The 22,593-nt window shown below is 39.4% G+C and overlaps 1 protein-coding gene across 6 annotated transcripts in view; it reads right to left on the reverse strand.

Moving 5' to 3' along the window:
• Window positions 1-20,717, reverse strand: part of LOC107797340 (pentatricopeptide repeat-containing protein At1g10910, chloroplastic-like) — a 46,618-nt gene extending 25,901 nt beyond the window's left edge. For 4 of the 6 annotated variants that reach the window (XR_001650667.2, XR_001650668.2, XM_075252304.1 and 1 more), the window contains exons 1-4: window positions 19,977-20,100; window positions 19,709-19,793; window positions 9,773-10,036; window positions 9,267-9,569 (exon numbers count right to left, since the gene is read on the reverse strand). Coding sequence is in view for 3 of the 6 variants with exons in the window: in XM_075252304.1 (XP_075108405.1) it covers window positions 9,267-9,569; window positions 9,773-10,036; window positions 19,709-19,793; window positions 19,977-19,978 (654 nt within the window). In the remaining 3 variants the exon portion in view is untranslated. Of the gene's footprint in view, window positions 1-9,266; window positions 9,570-9,772; window positions 10,037-19,708; window positions 19,794-19,976; window positions 20,101-20,316 lie in introns of those variants that run through there. The other 2 variants (XR_012708887.1, XM_075252305.1) reach the window with 1 other exon arrangement.
• Window positions 20,718-22,593: the final 1,876 nt, after the last annotated feature.

A 22,593-nucleotide genomic window follows, 5' to 3' on the forward strand; every position in this document is an offset into this window, starting at 1 on the left:
TCACTCGAGTCTTAGCTTCATCAAACATGTCCTTAATAGCCCTAATGTAAGCAACAGGAACACCTCTGGCCTCCAAACATCTCCACAAACCTACCTTGGTACTTTATAGTAAGCCTTCTCTAAGTCGATGAACACCATATGTAAATCTTTCTTCCTCTCCCTCGGGATAGTAAAAAGCGAGCGCTTCCTCGCTTAAAGCGAGAAGCGAAGCGAGGCAAGGTATCTGGCGCTTCTGTTAGCTGAAGCGTAGCAGATTTACAAAAGCGCTCGCTTTCCCTGAAAAAGCGAGAAGCGATGAAGCGATGCGAAGCGTAAGAAGCGAGTGCTTCTACTTATAATTGGGTTGCCAACGTATTTAATTGAAAAAGCTATTTTTTTTTAAAACACAATCGAGCAGCAGCAACAGAGAGAAATAGGCGACCTAGGGTTTAAGTTTTCTACACTTTTCAACTTCAAGATCATCAAGTTTGGTCCCAGGTATTTGATTTCTTCTTCCTCTTCCTCATTCTCCTACTTCTTCTTCTTCTTCTTCTTTTTCTTTTTCTTTCATTGTTTCAGCGTCCAAATAGCATCGAAATGCTGGCAAAATTTTTTTTTTCCCTTCAGTTCTTCTTTTTCATTCTTCTCCTCTTCTTCTTCTTCATTTTGTTGTACTGTTTCAGTGATAAAAAGATTGAAATGCTGCCCATTTTTTCTTACAGTTACATGTGTTGTCTATGCAGTATTTATTTTAATATATTTTTTAAAATTTCGCTTCATTTCAAAAAAGCGAGTGCTTCGCTTCTCGCTACTCGCTTTAAGGGGCTTGTCGCTTTTCCTCGCTTCACGCTCTTCACAACACTGCTCTCCCTATACTGCTCCATCAACCTCCTAACAAGATGAATAGCTTCCATAGTCGAACGTTCTGGCATAAATCCAAACTGGTTTTCACTTATCCTCCTCAAACTCAGCTCTACCACCCTCTCCCAGACTTTCATAGTATGGCTTAGTAACTTGATGCCTCGGTAGTTGTTGCAACTTTGTATATCACCCTTGTTCTTATACAGTGGGACCATCGTACGCATCTCCATTCTTCGGGCATATTCTAGACAAACTTGAAAAATGAAATTATGGTTGAAATAACTAATTATACAAGTCCTTATAAAATATCAATATATAGTGCGGTATTGAGCAAGCAAAACTTGCAAAACGTACTATCGTGGGATTATGCCATGTGAACCATGCTTACTGAGTGTTTCGGGACATGCTCAATAGATAGTGAAGCATTTACCTATACAAAGAACTTTTAGAATATTATGTGCGGAACCCTTACTCCAAGACATCGATAAAAGGAAAAACAAGAGCAGTGATTGGTCGAATTGCTGCTGATAAAATCTAATATATATATATATATATATATATATATATATATATATATATATATATATGGGTCAATCTAACCTACTACATGAAGGTAGTAGGTTAGCACTTTCCCCCATTTTTGATTTTTCAAATTTAACCCTCTAAGCACATGCTAACACATTAAATATAAGGACATTTTTGTCTCTCCACTGAATCTTTCTTCTCACTCTACATTTTGCTGCCAGATTGTACTTGCAAAACCCAACCATTTTCTTGCCCATCTCCACCTCCGACCAAGTGCAGCAATTTATTTCCTTTTGTTAGTTTACAGATATGTATAGTGTAGTCTTGTCCCACATTGGAAGAGGTGTATTATCTCCTTGTAGTGTATAGCTATAAATAGGGACCTCTTGTATTGTATTTATCATCCAATATCAATAACATATTTTCTCCCGTACTTTCTCACATGGTATCAGAGCATTAGTGAGAAAAGATCGTTGTGCGTCATTCCAGCGTTAACCGGGAAGAAAAAACTTAGTCATCGTTCAATTTTTCCGGTGACCTAAGGCTTGTCTAAGTGAAAGTCACTTTCTGTCGGTGTTGTGCTAAAACCAACACCACCACGAGGTAGATCACCCTCCGACGACCAACCCCTGAAATTTTATCCGGCAGAAAAACCGCCACGCTCCTCCACGCGCCGGCAACAACTTTTCCGGCGAGGGTTCCGGCCATTTTTTCGCGAAGCTTATTCAGGACAGTGTGCTCTCCTCAAAATTCCGAGCCTAGCCATCTAACTCAAATCAAATTCCGACCACTTTTATATTTTTCCGGCGTGAACAGTGACATTTCCGGCCATTGTTTGAAAACATTTCTTCAGGACAGCTTGCTCCCAAAGGAATTCCGAGTCTATCCATCCTGGTTACGACAAATTCCGACAACTTTGGAATTTTCCGGCGTGAATAGTGTTTTCGGCACAAAATAGTGTTCTGTTTTCCTGCTGTAAACAATGATTTTCAAGCTATTTCTTCAGTTTTCTCACAGGAGTTACTTATTTCCACTATTTCAAGTTAACCCTACTACAACAAATTGTAGCGACATGGGAGCCGATGCTTTGAATAGTCGGATGGTTTCTTTAGCAGAGTATATTGAGTTCCTTCAGTATAAAGCATGTAAGCAGACATCTTCTGAGATAGCTTCTATTGTTCAAACAGGTAATAGCGTGACTTGTTTCTCCCAATCTTCATCCTCTCAGTCTTGGGTCATTGATTCAGGTGCATCAGATCATATTTCTGGTAACAAATCTCTTTTCACTACTATTTCGCATTCTCAATCTCTTCCAAAAGTCACAATGGCCACTGGGTCTCAAACCATGGCAACTGCAATAGGTCAAGCAAGCCCACTTCCTTCCTTACCTTTAGATTCAGTCCTTTATGTTCCCAATAGTCCTTTTAATCTCATAATTGTTAGTCGCTTAGCCAAATCACTTAAATACGCTGTTTTATTTCTTGATGACCATGTTTTTATACAGAAACGCAGTACAGGGCGGATCATTGGTACCGGGCGTGAATCAAACGGACTTTATTACCTTATCCTTGTTAAATCACATGGACTCACATCTTGTCTTCCTTCTACAACTTGTCTTGTTACTGATTCACCAGATTTATTTGGGACATCCCAGTTTGTCAAAACTTCAGAAAATGGTATCTGGTTTATCTCACTTGTCAGCTCTAGAGTGTGAGTCATGTCAGCTCGGTAAGCATACCCAATCCCATTTCCCTCGGCGTCTTGATAATCGAGCAGAGTCACCTTCCACGCTGAAATTCAAAATCAATTTGGGGTTTCTGTTCGCACATTTCGTAGTGATAATGCCCGAGAGTATTTGTCTTCCCCATTTCAGCAATTTATGAAATCTCATGGGATTATTCATCAAACATATTGTCCGTACACATCTCAACAAAATGGGGTAGCTGAAAAAAAGAATAGACATCTTATTGAAACTGCTCGTACCCTGCTCATACAATCTCATGCTCCGTTGCGTTTTTTGGGGGATGCAGTTCTTACATCTTGCTATCTTATTAATCGTATGCCATCTTCAGCTATCCAGAACCAAGTTCCATTCTCTGTCATGTTTCCCCACTTACCTTTGTTCTCTCTTCCACCCCGTATCTTTGGAAGCACTTGTTTTGTCCATAACCTTACTCCAGGAACAGATAAGTTAGCTCCTCGTGCTCTTAAGTGCGTATTTCTGGGTTTCTCGAGAACACAAAAAGGGTATCGATGCTACTCTCCTGACCTCCAGCGGTACCTTATGTCGGCTGATATTACCTTCTTTGAAACCCAATCATACTTCATAGGTTCAGGTCATCACTTAGATATTTCTGAGGTACTACCAGTTTCATCTTTTGGAGATTCAGTCACTCCAGCTCCACCACCACCTACAGCTCCAGTTGTAGCTCCACCACCTATAGCTCCAGTTCCACCACCTACAGCTCCAGTTCCACCACCTATAGCTCCGGTTGTAGCTCCACCACCTATAGCTCCAGTTCCTCCACATAATCCAGTTCAACCTTCTGCAGCTCCACCACTCTTGACTTATCATCGTCGTCCACATCCAGCATTAGGCCCAAGTGATTCACGCCCCGCATCAGATTCTGCACCTACTGCGGACTTGTCTCCTCTTAGTCAACCAATTGCACTCCGCAAAGGTGTACGATCCATACTTAATCCTAATCCCCACTATGTCGGTTTAAGTTATCATCGTCTGTCGTCACCTCATTATGCTTTTATATCTTCTTTGTCCACTGTTTCTATCCTTAAGTCTACAGGTGAGGCACTATCTCATCCAGGATGGCGACATGTTATGATTGACGAGATGTCTTCTTTACATGCGAGTGGCACTTGGGAGCTTGTTCCTTTTCCTGCAGGTAAGTCTACTGTTGGTTGTCGTTGGGTTTATGCAGTCAAAGTCGGCCCGAATGGCCAGGTTGATCGGCTTAAGGCTCATCTTGTTGCAAAAGGATATACTCAAATTTTTGGGCTTGATTATAGTGATACTTTCTCTCCCGTGGCTAAAGTAGCATATGTTCGTCTCTTTTTGTCCATGATTGTTGTACGTCATTGGCCTCTTTATCAGTTAGACATTAAGAATGCTTTTCTCCACGGTGATCTTGAGGAAGAAGTTTATATGGAGCAACCACCTGGTTTTGTTGCTCGGGGGAGTTTAATGGTTGTGTGTGCAGATTGCGCAGGTCACTATATGGTTTGAAACAGTCCACTAGAGCTTGGTTTGGTAAGTTCAGCACAATTATTCAGGAGTTCGGCATGACTCGTAGTGAGGTTGATCACTCTGTGTTTTATCCGCATTCTGCTCCTAATCTGTGTATTTATCTAGTGGTTTATGTTGATGATATTGTTATTACTGGTAATGATCAGGATGGTATTACTAATCTGAAGCAACATCTCTTTCAGCACTTCCAGACTAAGGATCTGGGCAGATTGAAGTATTTTCTAGGTATTGAAGTCGCTCAGTCTAGCTCAGGTATTGTTATTTCACAGCGGAAGTATGCCTTAGACATTCTTGAGGAGACTGGAATGATGGGTTGCAGACCTATTGACTCTCCTATGGATCCGAATGCTAAGCTTCTGCCTGGACAGGGGAGCCTCTTAGAGACCCTACGAGATATAGGAGGTTGGTTGGCAAATTGAATTACCTCACAGTGACTAGACCTGACATTTCTTTTCCGGTGAGTGTTGTAAGTCAGTTTATGGTTTCTCCCTGTGATAGTCACTGGGATGCAGTTGTTCGCATTCTTCGGTATATAAAGTCAGCTCCAGGCAAAGGATTACTATTCGAGGATCGAGGCCACGAGCAGATTGTTGGGTACACAGATGCTTATTGGGCAAGATCACCTTTTGATAGATGTTCTACGTCTGGATATTGTGTTCTAGTAGGAAGTAATTTGGTCTCGTGGAAGAGCAAGAAACAGAATGTAGTTGCTCGATCTAGCGCCGAAGCCGAATATTGGGTCATGGCTATGGCGACGTGTGAGTTAGTGTGGGTCAAGCAGTTGCTCAAGGAGTTAAAGTTCGGAGAAATCAGCAAGATGGAACTAGTGTGTGATAACCAAGCTGCTCTTCATATTGCGTCAAATCCGGTGTTCCATGAGAGAACTAAACACATTGAGATCGACTGTCACTTTGTCAGAGAAAAAATACTTTCAGGAGATATTGTTACAAAGTTTGTAAAGTCGAATGATCAACTAGCAGATATTTTCACTAAGTCTGTTACTGGTTCTCGTATTAGTTACATGTCTAACAAGCTCGGTACATATGATGTGTATGCACCGGCTTGAGGGGGAGTGTTAGTTTACAGTTATGTATAGCGTAGTCTTGTCCCACATTGGAAGAGGAGTAATATCTCCTTGTAGTGTATAGCTATAAATAGGGACCTCTTCTATTGTATTTATCATCCAATATCAATAACATATTTTATCCCGTGCTTTCTCACACCTTTCTTTATTATGTTTTTCTCTTCCTCCACCATATCTATCTCCATCTTCAAAACTCTATCTTTGCACCCAAAATTTGATGAAAACCCACTATCTGTTTGTTTGAAAAAGATGATTTTTTTGCTGTGGGGAAGGACCTAAAAATGCTAAGCATTTTTTAGTTGTGGACTTTAGGTTTTAGTAAAGGTGACAAACGGGTGGGCCGGGCCGGTCCGAGTCGAGAAAAAAAGTGACCGGTCGGTCACCAATCCGGGCTGGGTTCCGGGTTCGACAAACCGGGCTTAACGGGTCCGGCCCCATCCGGTCAAAAAAGGAACCGGAACGGTTCCGGGCCTATCGGTCCGGGCCGGGCCAGTTTTGTGTATAAATTTTTTTTTATATAGATTTTGTATAACTAAAGTAAAAATATAAAACAAAAAAATAATCCTATCACCACCCTGCCACCAACTCCAACTCCAACACGATTGAAGAAGTTTGCGATTCCTCACTGTGTTCAAAAACATTTTTCTAAATTCTCTTATAATTAGGGATATTCTAATTCAGTAACCATAATTAGCAGGTGTTTTGCACTTTCAAGGAAAAAAATAGCTTAAAATATAAAGATAAGCGTGCTTTGTCTTGGATTGGACATATCTTTATGACTTTATGGGGACATGCACCTTTAAAAAAGCTAAGCTTACTAAAGTTTGAACATTATTTAAGTAATACAGACACTACTTCTTGGACAGGACTATTGAGTTTAAAATCATTTTACAAAAACATAATAATATAAACAATATAGTAATTATGGCGTGGTCGATGCTTAAATGGTTAAAATAATTAAACAGCCAAACCGGTCTGTGTCGGTCCGTGGCGGGCCGGTTAACCGATACCCATATGACTAGACCATAACGGGTCGTACTAGTCCGGTTAACCGGTACCAAAAATTTACCCGGCAAAGTCCGGTCCCCGTCCCAACCCAACCCTGCCCAGCCCCTTACTACCGGGCCGGTCCGATCCGGTCCATAACCGGTCTGGGCCGGTCCGGAACCGGGTCAAACCGGCCCGTTAAACACCTTTAGGTTTTAGGCCCCATAGCATTCTGAGCCCTGGGTTCCGAAGGAAAGATAGGGAGAAGGGGAAGGTTAGCAAGATCTTATATATATATACACACACACGTTCAGCCTGTGTGTAAATTTATCTAACTTAAAATAATTTTTTTATTTTGAAAAAAATACATCAATCATGTTACTAAAAAGTATGGATCCTTCAAACGGGTTATGTAATAGTACAAGAATGATATGTAGAGGTTTTGACAACAATTTCATACATGCAAAAATAATAATGGGCCAAAGTGCTTCCACGCATGTGTTTATTCCCAAAGTTCAACTTTCGCCTCCAGAAAATGAAGGATACTCTTTTGAATTCATTAGAAAATCATTTTCGGTATAATTATACTTTTCGATGACAATAAAATAAAGTACAGGGTTAAATGATCACTAATGTTGAACTGTACTTGCTGCAATACACTTTTCATACGGACAACTATATGTTGCAATTTCAAGGGGAATATCAATGGCAACAACAAGGGTTTTCATCAAGGCAGAGCCACTGAAATAATAGAAAGAAATACACCAAGAACATCGTCTACATAGAGATATTAGGACAGATACAACAATACAACATATCAACATCTCATATAATAAGATATTTTTAATAAAAGAATATATAACTAACTTACCTAAAATCTTTATTGTTGCAAGTTCAAAAGATATCAATTACTTTGAATTCAACTATTGTGCGCGTAAATGTAGTGACATTAATTTTTTCCGTTTAAATGAACACTGCATCTTTGCTATTACGCATAACAACAACAACCCAGTAAAATCCCACAAGTGGGGTCTGGGGAGGGTAATGTGTACGCAGACCTTACCCCTACCCCGAAGGAGTAGAGAGTTTGCTATTATGCATAATTCATTCTTTTTTTATTTTTTTACACTATTTTATTAATAGACACATAATACACGTGCAATGCACGTACACTAAAACTAGTGATTCTAAAAGAGTAAAAAAGTGAGTATAAAGAATTTTCGATCTTTTTGCTTCATTTGTCATTACCGCACCAAAAAAGTTCTCGGGAACACAAATTATTACTCCTTAGGCAATTGATTGAGAAAAATCATTGACGGCAGTGTTAGGTAAAGAGTAAAACGGTTAAAAGTCAACAAGCCCATCTATATGCTATCACACTTCACACCTATAAAAAAATATCATGTATGAAGTAAAAATAATTACTTTTAAAATTTTGGTGACCGTAGTTTACTTCAGTTTCAAGTAGCAAAGTAGAACAATTAGATTCACTCACGCTAATTAAGGGAAAAAGAAGAAATTGAATGGTCCTAAATGCTACATTTCTATATATAGTACTTGCATAATAATATTACAATCTGAGGCCTAACTTGAATTCAGCTTTGCTTTACAAAAAATTTCCATGTATAACTTTCCTGATTTATACTCTAAGTTATCTAGCAGAAAACAATTGAAAGCTCCTTGACTTACTTAATTCGTTATTACTATCTTTCCATGGTAAATAAAATAGTACTCGTTACTATTATTGCAAATGTAAAAGAGCTAGTACAGTACGCACAAGGACACTTAAATGCGCCTCTGAAAAGGCTGGAGATGCTGAATAAGGTGCCAAATGAAAACTAAAGAGGGACCATTTTTCAGAAAGTTGTGTATATCTCCAGAGGATAGGGACGAAATTAAACAAAAATCTTCTGGATTTTTCGTCCATAACGGTAAAAGTACACCCACAACACCTAAAATACACTGTGGCGTTAAAGCAGATAACGCATAAAATACAAAACGTGTCCCCCAGGTCGGCAAGGAGGACGACGGGAAGCTCCTGAATGTTTGAAACTGTCCCTTATATAATAGTACTAATTTTCAAATGCCGCCATAAATAGCATTTTTTTTCAAAGCTATGCCAGATTAGTGGATTCTCATCCAAATCGGATTAATGAAATCACTCAACTCTATCCCTGACACTTATACATAGATCCTCCTAAAATTTGTAAACTCCACTGTAACCCAAATTGCAAGAAAGAAAATTCATACATAAAAAACTTCAAGAACAAAGATTTAAAACCAAACAATTATTTATAAGGAACTCAGTAGGTAGAAACAACCAACCAACTCAACAAATGAACACAAACTCACCATCCAACAAGCAAGAACTTAAAAACCCGCAATGGTAAAAACAACCGGCAAATCATATCCTAAACCACAAAAAAAAGGTAACAATAGCATTACGGTTTTTTCTCAAATGGTGCTCTCTAATCTGCTATCTTGAAACCACTAAACATACCTAATAAAACAAAGATGCAGATATTGATAGTTTATTTCCTTCACTGGTAAGAGAGCATAGAGACATACCTTATTTAATACTAAACCTGCAGATCTCATTTCTTCAATCAATGCTTCAGCCTTCTCGTAATTTCCATCAACCGAATAAGCATTAAGCAAAGAGCTACAGTGGTAGACATTAGGAGACTGGCCTTCAGCTTTCATCTTCTGAAAGTACTTTTCAGCTTCATTGCACTCTTTATGTGAAGCACATACCGAAAGAAGCGACCCATAAGTCACACTATCCATTAGCAGTCCATTAGACATCAGCTCCTGAACCAGCTCTAGTGCTTTACAGTATCCATCTTTTACTTTGGCACAGCCTGCAAGAAGCTAAAACGTGGTAGATGAAAGTTTAAAAGGGGTTAACAACAAATTATATTGTAGCTTTTGTAATCAACAAGTTTAATAGGCAGCACATTGCGCAGTTCTATGTTTTTATTGCCAATTCTAAGATTCAACAATCAAAACCTATTTAACACGACTAGGTGACTCTTAACTGCTAGGAGTGGGATTTACAATCTGAAGCAGCATACCGTGCTATATGTGACAACATCTGGTACTAAACCATCTCGCTTCATTTGAGTAAACAGTTTGAGACTGCTCTCAGATTTTCCGTTCTTAACTAGACAACTAAGAAGCGCATTACAGACTGAGACATTAATCTTTGTTGACCTATCTTTGATGCTTTTGTACATTTCTAAAGCCTCAACAGAACTGAGGCTATTTCCCATTAGCTTTACATAACTGCTGTAAGATGCAACATTGATCTTCTGATTTTGCTGCATCCAATCAAACACCTGAGAAGCAGAAACGAAGGTCAAACTCCTGGTAATAACACAAATTCATGTAAGGAAAGATCAGATGCCAAATCTGAAAGATTTCATGGTAATTTAAACTTAAAGGATAAATAATATTCTGACGACAACAACAACAACAATATACACAGTGAAATCTCACAAGTGGGGTCTAGGGAGAGCAATGTGTACACAGCCTTACCCCTACCTTTGTGAAGGTAGAGAGGTTGTTTCCGATAAACCCTCGGCTCAAGGAAAGCAAAATCCCAGCAATCATTAAAAGGACAAACAAAGCAGTAACAACAGCAAGAAAAATAGCATAACTGAAGCAAAGAACTGATAGATAATAATGGAAAAACTACGAACTGAGAAAGTAAGGGGTAATACTAATGCTACCGGTATGAAGAAGAGAAACGCACGACTACTTATGAACCTACTACATTAATTTTCGACCTCCACATCCTCCTATCAAGGGTCATGTCCTCAGTAAGCTGAAGATGTGTCGTGTCCTGTCTAACCACCTCAGTGTTATAAATAGCGCTCGCCTCAGCACTAATAGCGTGAGGCGAGGCGATGCGAGCAGCCTGCGCTATTTTGGCTCTGTTGCGTTGCGATTGTAAAAGGCGAGCGCCTCTGCCTGTGTAGCGAGAGGCGCTGTGTAGCGAGAGGCGAGTTGTGGCGTCGTTTTTTGAAAAAAAGAAAAAAAAAGGCACAGATATTTATAAAAAAGACCAGCGACTTAAAACATTGAGGCTTGCAGTGATTTCACGTTTCTTTTTTCTTCAACCTTCAAACAACAGAGCAGCCAAATCCACCCAGCCCAAGTAAACTTCTTTCTTCTTTCTCCTTTCTTCTTTCTCCTTTCTTTCTTTCTTCCTTTTCCTTCTTCTTCTCTTCTTCTTTCTATTTTTTTTTGCTCTGTTTTTTGTCGAGCAACAGTGCAGAACAGAGAGTCTATTGCTCTGTTTTTTTTTAGTTTTTCTTCTTCTTCTGATCCTCTCTTCTTCTTTCTATTTTTTTTGCTCTGTTTTTTGTCGAGCAACAGTGCAGCAAAAAACAGAACAGAGAGTATGTTTATGTTCTGTTTTTTTTTTTTCGTCTTTCTTCTTCTTCTTCTGATCTTCTCTTCTTTTTTTTTTGGGCTCTGTTTTTGATTGAGCAGCAGTACTGCACCCTGTTTTTGCAGAGGCAGAGGCAGAGAATTTCTAACTTCAAACCTGAAATTTCCTCCTTTTTCAGTTATAGAGTAGAATTAATTGCATATTGTGAATTGATATATTTATTAATATATTATTGTTATTGAGTTTTTAGTTATATATATAATATTTTATTTTTTTGTATAAATTGTCGCTTCACATCAAAAAGGCGAGTGCTTCGCTGCGTGCCTCTCGCCTCAGTGAAGCGGGCCCTCGTCGCTGTTTGTCGCCACACGCTATCCAAAACACTGAACCACTTCTCCCCAATACTTCTTCGGTCTACCTCTGCCTCTCCTAAGACCCACCATTGCCAACCTCTCACACCTCCTTACTGGGCATCTGGGCATCTCCTCTTCACATGCCTGAATCATCTCAACCTCGCTTCCCGCATCTTGTCCTTCACAGAGGCCACTCCCACCTTGTCCTAGATATCCACATTCCTAATCATATCTCTCCTAGTATGCTCACACATCCACCTCAGCATCCTCATTTCCGATACTTTCATCTTCTGGATCTGAGAGTTCTTGACTGGCCAATACTCCGTCGCATACAACATAGTCAGTGGAATCACCACTCTATTAAACTTACCTTTAAGTCTTGGTGGCATATGTTTTCGAATCACCACTCTATAAAACTTACCTTTAAGTCTTGATAGCACCTTCTTATCACACAAGACCCCGGATGCGAGTCTCCATTTCATCCATCCCGCTCCAATACGATGTGTGACGTCAGCATCAATCTCCCCATTACCTTGGATTATAGACCAAAGATACTTTAAACTTCCTCTCTTGGGGATGACTTATGTATCAAGCCTCACTTCCACGTCAGCCTCATGCGTCACGTCACTGAAGTTGCACTCCAAATATTCTGTTTTAGTTCTGCTCAACCGAAAATCTTTAGACTCTCGTGTCCGTCTCCAAATCACTAGCCTATCATTAACCTCGCCTCGCATCTCGTCAATCAATACTACGTCATCTGCAAATAGCATGCACCATGACACCTCCCCTTGGATGTGGCGCGTCAGTACGTCCATCACCAGAGCAAACAAAAAGGGCTGAGTGTCGACCCCTAGTGCAACCCCATCATGACTGGAAAGTGTCCCAGTCTCGTCCCACTGTCCTTACTCGGGTCTTGGCTACAACGTACATGTTCTTAATCGCCCTAATGTATGCGACAAGTACATCCTCTAGCCTCCAAACATCTGCACAAAACCTCTTTTGGGACTGTCATATGCTTTTTCTAGGTCAATGAACATCATATGTAAGTTTTTTTTCCTCTCCTTATACTGCTCCGCCAATCTTCTTACAAGGTGAATGACTTCTACAGTCGAACATCCCGGCATAAAATCGAACTGGTTCTCGAAAATTAACATACTCCTCACTTTCATCTCCATCACCCTCTCCCAAACTTTCATGGTGTGACTTAGCAGCTTGATACCCATATAGTTGTTCCAATTTGGATATCAACCTTATTCTTGTACAACATAATCATTGTACTCCACCTCTATTCCTCAGGCATATTTGCCGTCCTAAAAATGACATAAAACAACTCAATAAGGCACTCCAAACGTGTCATGTCCGCGCTCTTCCAAAATTCCATTGGGATCTCGTTTGACCCAATCGCTCTTCCCATGTGCATCATACGCATAGCCCTCTCAACCTCCTCAACCTAATACGCCAAAAATACCCAAAATCACGACGACAATCTGAGTGCTCCAAATCGCCCAGCACAATACTCATGTCCCCCTCTTCATTCAGGAGTTTATGGAAGTAGAGTTTATGGAAGTATGTCTACCATCTTCTTCTAATGTGTGCCTCTTCCACTAATACTTTGTCTTCCTCGTCCTTGATACACTTTACTTGGTCCAGGTCCCGAGTCCTCTTTTCTCTCGCCTTGGCTAACCTGTATAGCTTTTTATCCCCGTATTTGTTCTCAAGTTCAACATACAGGCGTTCAAATGCTGTTATCTTTGCTACCATAACCGCTAACTTTGCCTCCTTCTTCGTCGTCTTATACTCCACCCTATTTGCCTTTTTCTCCTTCTCCTTGCTTTCCACTAACTTCGCATAAGCAACCTTCTTGGCTTCCACTTCCCCTTGTACCTCTCCGTTCCACCACCAATCCCCTTGGTGTTGCCTTTTTCTCCTTCTCCTTGCTTTCCACTAACTTCGCATAAGCAACCTTCTTGGCTTCCACTTCCCCTTGTACCTCTCCGTTCCACCACCAATCCCCTTGGTGTCTACTAAAGCTACCCCTCGAGACCCCAGCATTTTTCTAGTTGCTTCCCTAATACAACTAGTTGTCCAATCCCACATACTGTTTGCATCCCCACTGCTCCCCCACGCCCATTGCCCTCGACTTCTCCCCCATGTCCTAAGCATTGGCGGTAGTCAAACTACCCCACTTGATCCTAACCCTGTCATACACAACCCGCTTTTTCCTTTTCCTTTTAATTTGTAAATTCATTACCAAGAGCTTATATTGGGTTGTAAGATTCTCACTCGGTAAAACTTTGCAATCCTTACAAAGAACTTTATCACACCTCCTAAAGAGTAAGGAGTCTATCTAGGTCTTAGCCACCGAACTACAGAAGGTTACTAAGTGCTCCTCCTTCTTCGGGAAACTTGAATTAGCTATCACCATCTCAAGAGTTTCCACGAAATCCAAAAGGAAGACTCCTCTTTTGTTTCTATCCCATAGCCATAACCTCCATGCACCACGTTATAACCTCCTGAAGTTGTTCCGATATGGCCATTAAAATCTCCTCCTACGAATAGCTTCCCGGTGAATGGTACGCCTCTCACAACCTCGTCCAAATCTTCCCCAAAACATTTTTTCACCTCCTCCTCCAAACCCACTTGGGGTGCATATGCACTAATAATGCTCAAAGTAAACCCCCAACGACTATCTTAATCGCCATTATCCTATCGTTTACCCTCCTAACTTCTACCACCTGCTCCTTGAGTTCCTCATCAACTAAAATGCCTACTCCATTACTATTCCTCGAGCCTCCTAAGTACCATAATTTAAACTCGTTCACATCCCGTGCCTTAGTTCCTACACATTTGGTTTCCTGGACACAAGTTATATTGATCTTCCTCTTCTTGAGAATCTTCACCAACTCTATAGACTTTCCCGTTAATGTCCCTATGTTCTAAGGCCCAATTCTCAGTCTAGAGGTTTCCTTAACCCCGCTACAACCCTTATCCCTCGCCCCCCGCCCTAAACGAGGACATGACCTTAGTCTACCACCACTCACTAGCGCCACTAAAACATGTGTACGTTAATAATATGTACACAAAAAAGGCACGAAAACAAGTAGCGGTTTAAAAGTTAAAGACAGACAGACAAGTCGAACTAAAAAATCAAAAATCGCTAATTCTAGACGAGCAAGCAATTACAGCCAAGCTAAGCAGATTATAACAAAACAAGAGAGAGAAACATAGAACCCGGAAAGCGTGGCAGTGGGTCTCCGAAAAGCTCACCAGAAGAACTGGTCACGTCAGAACTGACCGGAAAGGGTGCAGATCAGGTCGATTTGGTGTCACTCTTATTTTGTCGTATTCTTGGATGTCTATCACTATCAAATGTTGCTTATGCTTTTATTTTTGTTAATATTTTGTTGTTATTGTTGTTTTTCCATGACTCTTTTCATATACTAAGTTGCTCGGACTCGAGTGCGGGTATGTTGCGACTTTGTTGGACTGAGCCGGGAGTCTATCCGAAACAGCATCTCTATCTGCACAAAGTAGGGGTAAGGTTGCGTACACATTATCCTCCCAAACTACACCTGTGAGATTACACTGGGCTTCTTGTTGTTTTTAATAAATCTCTTTTCTCTTCTATTTCCTATTCTCATTTTCTTCTTGTTTGTCACATTGCCAATGTTTCACAAACCACGGCAATCGGAGTAGGCCAAGTTATCCTATTTCCCTTTATGACTTTAAACTCAGTTTTATGTTCCTAGTTGTCATACATTAGTCGCTTGTCTCAGCACTTAATTGTTCACTTAATTGTTCACTTAATTGTTCAGTAACCTTTCTTAATCACTTAGTTGTTATGCACGATAGGTTATGGGAAGATCATTGGTACCGAGCGTAAGTCAAATTGAATTTAGTACCTTAACTCTTTAAGGTCACTCACAGCCCAACCTATTAATAACTCTCCAAAGTTACTTCGTAAACAATTAGACATCCGAATCTATTTAAGCTTCAAAAAATAGAACCTATTTGTCTCACATGTCTACTTTAGTTTATAAATCATGTAAACTTGGTAAGCATACTCGTTTATTCTTCCCTCGTTGTCCTGATATTGAAAAAAGTCTCCTTTTCACCTTAGTCCATTCAAATTTTTGGAGTCCTAGTCGAGTTAGTTCTACTCTTGGATTCCATTACTTTGTCAACTTCTTGATGAATATTTAAGTTGTACATATTTTCTTAATGAAAGATCGTTGTAAGTCGATTCCTAGTTTTCATATCAGTTTGGGTTTTCGTTTGCACTTTTACTAGTGATAATGCACAAGAACTTTTGTCCTCTCAATTTCAGAAATTTTTGCAGTCAATGGGATTATTCATCAAACATCTTATTCTTATACCTCTCAACAAAATGGGGACCTGAGAGGAAGAATAGTTTCCGGGCTTCCACTTGATAATCCCCAAGGCACTCTGCTGCTTGGATTGCCTTAGGTAACGTGTCTACCCTTTGTCTTTGCAACTCCATGCGGGCATAAGGTTTCAACCCTTCCAGGAAGGTGAAGAGTTTGTCTTTGTCCCCCATGTCGCGGATGTTCAGCATGAGCGCAGAGAATTCCCGCACGTAATCCCGCACTGATTTGGTCTGGCGGAGCTCCCGTAGCTTTCTCCTAGCATTGTACTCTAACATTTTCGGGGAAGAAGTGTAGGCGTATGGCTGCCTTCAGTTCTGCCCATGTCTCGAGGGCATCTTCACCCGCCTTGATGGCTTCGTATTTCACCTGCCACCAGAGTTTGGCATCACCCTGAAGATACATGGCAGCAGTTGCTACCTTCTTAGCTTCTTCTAGGCCCCCCACGGCATCGAAGTATTGTTCGATGTCGAAGATGAAGTTTTCCACTTCTTTGGCATTCCGAGCTCCACTGTATGGCTTTGGCTCGGGAATTTTCAGTTTTCGGGCCACAGGGGCAAGGTTCACAATACCCCCGATTTGGTTTCCACCTCCTCGAAGCGGGCCTTGTAAAGCAGCATTGACAACGTTGAGCTGGCCTGTCAAGTTGTCTATAGTTTGTTGCATAGCAGTCACCATGTCTGCCTCTTGTGCCCTGTTGGCTAAATCCTCGGCGCGCTCCTGTTGGAGAACCTCAAATTTACCAAAACTTTCGGCTGCCTCTGTGGCTGTCGTTTGCCGGTCTCCTTCAGAGTCGCGACTGATGTTTTCTATGTCAACTTCGGCCTGGATCAGTCTGCGGTCCAGGTCGTCCAACCTCTGCACTAGGCTGGTCTTTAGGTCAGGCACCATTTCCACGATGGGCCGTAATGCGTCAACCGTTCCCTCAAGGGTCGCGATGCGATCCCCATAATTCACCATGGTCAGAAATGGTGGTAATTGCAATGTAATCCCCCGTCCGATGTCGAGCCTAGGCCCTGATACCAACTGTTACGCGGCGCCTTCCTGAAGTTCCTTGGAAGGGCGACGTAAGGCTAAGCAACCGATGTCAGTGCGATTGCTGTCCGCCAACTGAGGTCCCCTCCGTACGCTAGACTAGATTGTCAGTGCCGTATGGGAAAACCAATGTCGTGATCAATTGAAAGAGAGAGCAGAAAAGAGAATTGAGAATGAAAGAAAGCTTGATTGCATTGAATGAAAGCTATTACATTAAAACAACGCGGTGTCGGGGGGGAGAGACACCAGTACAGAGAATTGTTTGCTTGCTTGAAAGTTTGATTGATTGGTCCCCCTTAATAATGCTTAAAAAAAATAAACCAAAGTTACATGACTAAACCTATGAAAGCTGGAAAATCACACTTAAAGAAAATGCAGTAAAACTACTCTATATTTACAATGAAAAGGACTTAGTCTTCTACAAAGCAGAAACAAGTCTGTTGGCAGCAACTTTGTCTTTAGCATCAGGGTCTGCGCGCGCGGCGCTGTTGGAATCTGCCTGTGGCTGGGCGCTGGCGATGGCTATCGGTGGGGCGACAGAGGCACATGCGCGCTTGTCACTTGGAGCTGCCGAGACCACGGGGCCGACCGTGGCGACGGACGTTGCGAAGCTTGCCAGGACGCCACGGGGCGCGTCCAAGGGGTCATGGGGCATGGCTGGAAAGCCGCCCATGACATGTCACATGCTTTCGACAAGTTTGCTAGCACGGCCAATATGTTACAACCATTGTGGTCTACCGTAACTCATGCAAGAACAGGAAGGCCAAGAATCTAAGAAATTCAAGAAGTCCAAGAATCTATTCAAGAATATGATTTCTTTTCCTTGAAGATTAGGATTTCTTATTTCCCGTTTCCTAGTAATTTGATTCTTGTTTTAGTAGGATTATATTTGTAGTTCTAATCAACCTAGGATTGTTAGTTGTTATCCCTTCTTACTAGAATTCTTCTTCCTATTTTAGTTAAATAGGTTTTTCTTAACCTTATTCTTGTTCTAGCTTGATTAGGATTAGTTTTCCTTAACCTTATCAATTTTACTCATTGTAAGGCCTATTTAAAGAGCTCAATATGCTGAAAATAAAAAGGGGTGATTAGTTTCTTTGAGCATTAGCTTCAAAAACGTGAATGACTTTTTTGTTTCCTTTTCTTCGCTTATTCAATGCTTCTTGCAATCTTGTGGGATTGAGGAACGTGTGGGTAAAGTTTTTTCATCTTACATTCTTCTAACGTGATTTTAAAGAACACTTTGTGAAAAACTTTAGTAGGATGCTTTTGTTTTTCTCTCTTTTTTGTGCTTGAGAGGTACAAAACCTTGAAAGTACATCAATTTGGTATCAGAGCACAAGTTCCAAGTTCCGAGTCTTGATTTGCTATTATTCATCATGTCGCTAGAGAAGCAAATAGCAAGTTTGGGATCCTCTTCAATCGATCTAAAATTTAAATTTCAAAACTAAAAACTATGGTCCTTGAACGAGATAATGAAGAAATTAAAGTGCATCTAAATGGCTTGAAGGAATCAATGGTTAGTTGATCGCTTAGTGCTTCAAAATAAGCCACCAAATCCATCACAAAGCCTACAACCTCCACCACCACTACCTCACCACCACATAACATACCAATGCTACTGCCACATCTACCACATCAATATCCTCACCAATTCAACTTCGTAGAGCAAGATATATTGAGCAGACTAAAGAGGTTGAAGCCGACCAAGACATGAGAGTACCAAGGCACCATATGCCCAATATGATATGACAAATATTTAGATAATCAAGAGAAAGAGGACGAAACTGATGAAAACCATTATCAGAGAGACAAGGAACATGCACTAGATCCACAAGGTGAGGGTTTTACTACCAAAGTTCTATGACAATCCATTGGAGTATCCAACGATGTGTCATTGACTTTCTTCCTTTCAGAGATGCTAAATACAATATTGACTTGATTGTTGACTTTATCGTTCCAAACAAGGTAGCATATTGCGTTAATTACTAACTCCACAAAAATATGCAAGAACAAGAGGAAGGATTACCTAAAAAAGAATGGATAATAGAGAGTTTGAGGTATATTGGAGAAACAAGATGTCTTCATGATATAAATATATACTACTATCATCAAAGTGATTATTAATGTACAAGCGTTGCAATTGATGCATTCCCAAGAAGAGCATTGAACTCCATGCTTAATTCAAAGCTAGACATGGAATTGGTTAAGTTTTATGCAGTTCTAACACCAATAACTTCATATCGTAAGTTGAAGTTTGATAGTCAATACAGAGAGATTACACTGGGAAGACTTGGTAAAAAGTTAAAACTTGAAAAGTGGGATTTAGTTAAACCAAATGCTAAGTTTTCTTACAATGTGAAGAAGTTTTATGATAAGCTAGTAAAATGTAACTTAAAACCTAGTGAACATTAGGTCCCCATTTTTCACTATAGCAAAATCTTGCGTTGTCTATGGAAGCCGTTAGACTCGAGGACGAGTCTTTTCAACCAGGGAAGAATGATGCAAGATCAAGAAGCCCAAAAATATAAGAAATTCAAGAAGTACAAGAATATAAAAAAAATTATAGCCACAAAAATGTCATGGCATGTTCCAGACCACACAAGTTTCAAAAGTTTTATAGTTACATAAGTGTTATGCATGTTTAAGATCACAAGTTTTAAAAGTTTTCATATTTTTTCTTAAATTTCATGTCGAATCAAACTTTACCACACAAATTGGAACCAAGGGAGAACCAGATACTACTGATTGCCTTACCATCAGAAAGACTGTAAAAACATTGGAAACTCAAAGCATAATTATTAACAAAATAAGAGAACTTGATAGGTTTGCTAACAGAACCTGAGAAAGCTCCTGTCGTCTACTTAGCTTCCCAAAATATCGCAAAATCACATTCATATCCTGTACTTTAAGCGTCTCACCAAGCCTGAAAAGCCGTTAATACAATTAGATGCATAAAATTAGAAACTCTTTCTCGATTCCCAGTTAAGATTTCAACTGAACATCTCAAGTGTCGTTCTAAAGGACGGACAAAATGTTGCAAATACCCAGAAAATGGGTACCTGACATTTCACCGTCAAAGCACATACAAGAACCAACAGCCACTTACATAAGTTACAGAGAGAAATATTTTCATGTTTTGACGTTTTGTGTCAAATTAAAGGTGACTATAATGTCTGTCGGACAATTGAAACAAGTGAGACTAAAATTGAAAGAGAGAGAATAAAAGTGAATATTTATAGTAGAAAATGACTCCCACCCATAAGTGATGGACTTATAATTTCTCCATTTTCCGTCATACACCCTTATTTTTTTTATTTTTTTTTTAATGGTAACAACAGATGACCCCGCTTGACCAACGAGCTGACTTTAACAGTTGTCATACACCCCTAATTCAAGCCCAAAAAAAAAACTTAATTCAAGTTCAAGCCCCAAAAAAAACCCCAAACCTTGGAAGAGCAGAACCCAAGTCAGACGACTCCTGAATCTGAAGAATTGCCGACTGTCTATCAGTAAAGAAAACAGGAAACTGATTTGAAGAATTAGGAGAGACATAATCTGTGAGTGCGTTCTGAAATTCGCCTGCCTCAGTCCGGGGAATAGAATCGGTTGTTATCTACGTTGCCGCAGAGGTCGAAGACTGTAACTTGAACTTGTGAATGTTGGGTCTCTTTCTACTGGAAGTTGGAAAAGAAGAAGTAGAAGAAGAAGAAGAGAACAAAGGTGATGAAAGAGCCATTATAGAATGAAACATAGAGGAAATCTCCATAGTTTGCTGACTACCCACAGGCCCCTCCTATTGTATTGAAAAGGGGAAAAAAAGATCTGCGCCTTTTTTGGATAATTTCACAAGCCTTCGTCGAAGTTTGGCTTTGTAACATTTATAAGCTTGTAAAATCTGCTTATTTTGAGAATTATTTTTCTCAAAAGCAAAGTATTTTTGGTTAGAAGCATTTTTTGTTTGGCTAATTAATTTAAAAAGTATTTTTGAGCAATAATTAGTATTTAGCCAAATTTTTGAAAACTACTTCTAAGTATATTTTTCTCAAAAGTGCTTCTTAGAAAAGTATTTTTGGAGATAAACTATTTTTTTCTACTTCTCAAAAACTGTTTCTGCTTCTCCTCAAACGCACTTTTTTCCTTCCAAAAACTTGGCCAAACGCCTCAAGTGCTTTTGGCCCAAAAAAATCACTTTTGGCCCAAAAATAAGCTTGGCCAAACAGGCTATTAATATCATTGTAATTTATCATATTACACTTACCTCTTGTAGAGGAAAAATTCTCTACAGTTAAAAATCATAAAGTAAATTTATAATTGCGAGGAATATAAAAAAAATAAGAATTTATATCTATCTATATTCATATCTATCTATCTATATCTATATCTATATTTATCTTCTATACTATATTAAAAGCACGAAGGTCCTTAGCGAAATGTTGTTCGCCTTTTTTACCCTTTTAAAATAGAGGTAACAATGGATAATATAGTCATTTAATTATTCCCCTAATATTTAGCACTTTTAAGTCAACTAAAATTTTTGCTTATTAAAGTTTTCCTTATTTAAACTACTACATAGGAAATCATAATATTTAGGGAATTAAAATAAATCAATTGAACAAAATGTTTATAGATTTTTCTTTTTCTTATACGTGCATACAAACTAATTAGAAACGTACATATCAAATTTCATTAAGCATTTTATGGTTCCATTAAATGCGTACTTTTATCCCAAATTAAATGATAAAACTATCGTATATACATCAAAATCTATATAATTATTTTCTTGAAAAATATACTTATGTCATTAAAGTGTAGTCTATATTTTGACTACCCATTATCTTTAACTCATTCTCACCATCTAAAATTATGAATACTATGAAAAATTTAAAAATCAAATTTTAAAATAATGTGAACGAAATATATGAAAAAGTAATAAAAACATAAATATATAGCTCACTATAGTCTGGAAATAACATAAACATAATCATAATCATTGGAAACAATTACTGTTATTTTAAAATATGTAGAATTTTAAATCAGTTAAAATTTTGATTATTAAATTTTTTATTTGAATTATGTAGAAAAATCTAATAATTAAAAGTTTAAATAAATAAAGATTTTACCTTAGATAAATTCTTTCCTTATTTGGTCAAATCTCTACATGTCACGACCCAAACCGATGGGCCGCGACGGGCACCCGGTACCTTACTCAATCGAGTACCAACATAACATATCTTTTCGTATCATACTATCATAGATAACTGAGCCGAAGAGGCTGCCGTGAGATAAGTAGAATACAACATGTAATACCAACTTATACATAAGATATATGGGCCTCTAAGACCAAAATAGCCACTCGTACACTGAATATAGGCCGACAAGGCCATGCAATCTTTTACGTACATGATATCTATCTACAAGCCTCTAAGAATACATAATTGTCATAAAGGTCGGGACAGAGCCCCGACATACCAAACAATACACATCTAAATCGTACTAACCAAAAAAGCAACTCCGGAGCAAATGGAGCGCACCAACATTTTTCGCTGAGCTAATAGCCTACTTAGAGGACCTCGACCTGTCTATCGGGACCTGCAGGCATGAAACGTAGCGTCCCCAGGTAAAAGGGACGTCAGTATAAATAATGTACCGAGTATGTAAGGAATAAAAATCAGTAAGTAATAGACATGAGAGAAACATGGAGTAAAAGACTCGACATATACGTC

Source organism: Nicotiana tabacum, chromosome 4 (genome assembly GCF_000715075.1).
Source record: "Nicotiana tabacum cultivar K326 chromosome 4, ASM71507v2, whole genome shotgun sequence".
NCBI lineage: Eukaryota > Viridiplantae > Streptophyta > Magnoliopsida > Solanales > Solanaceae > Nicotiana > Nicotiana tabacum.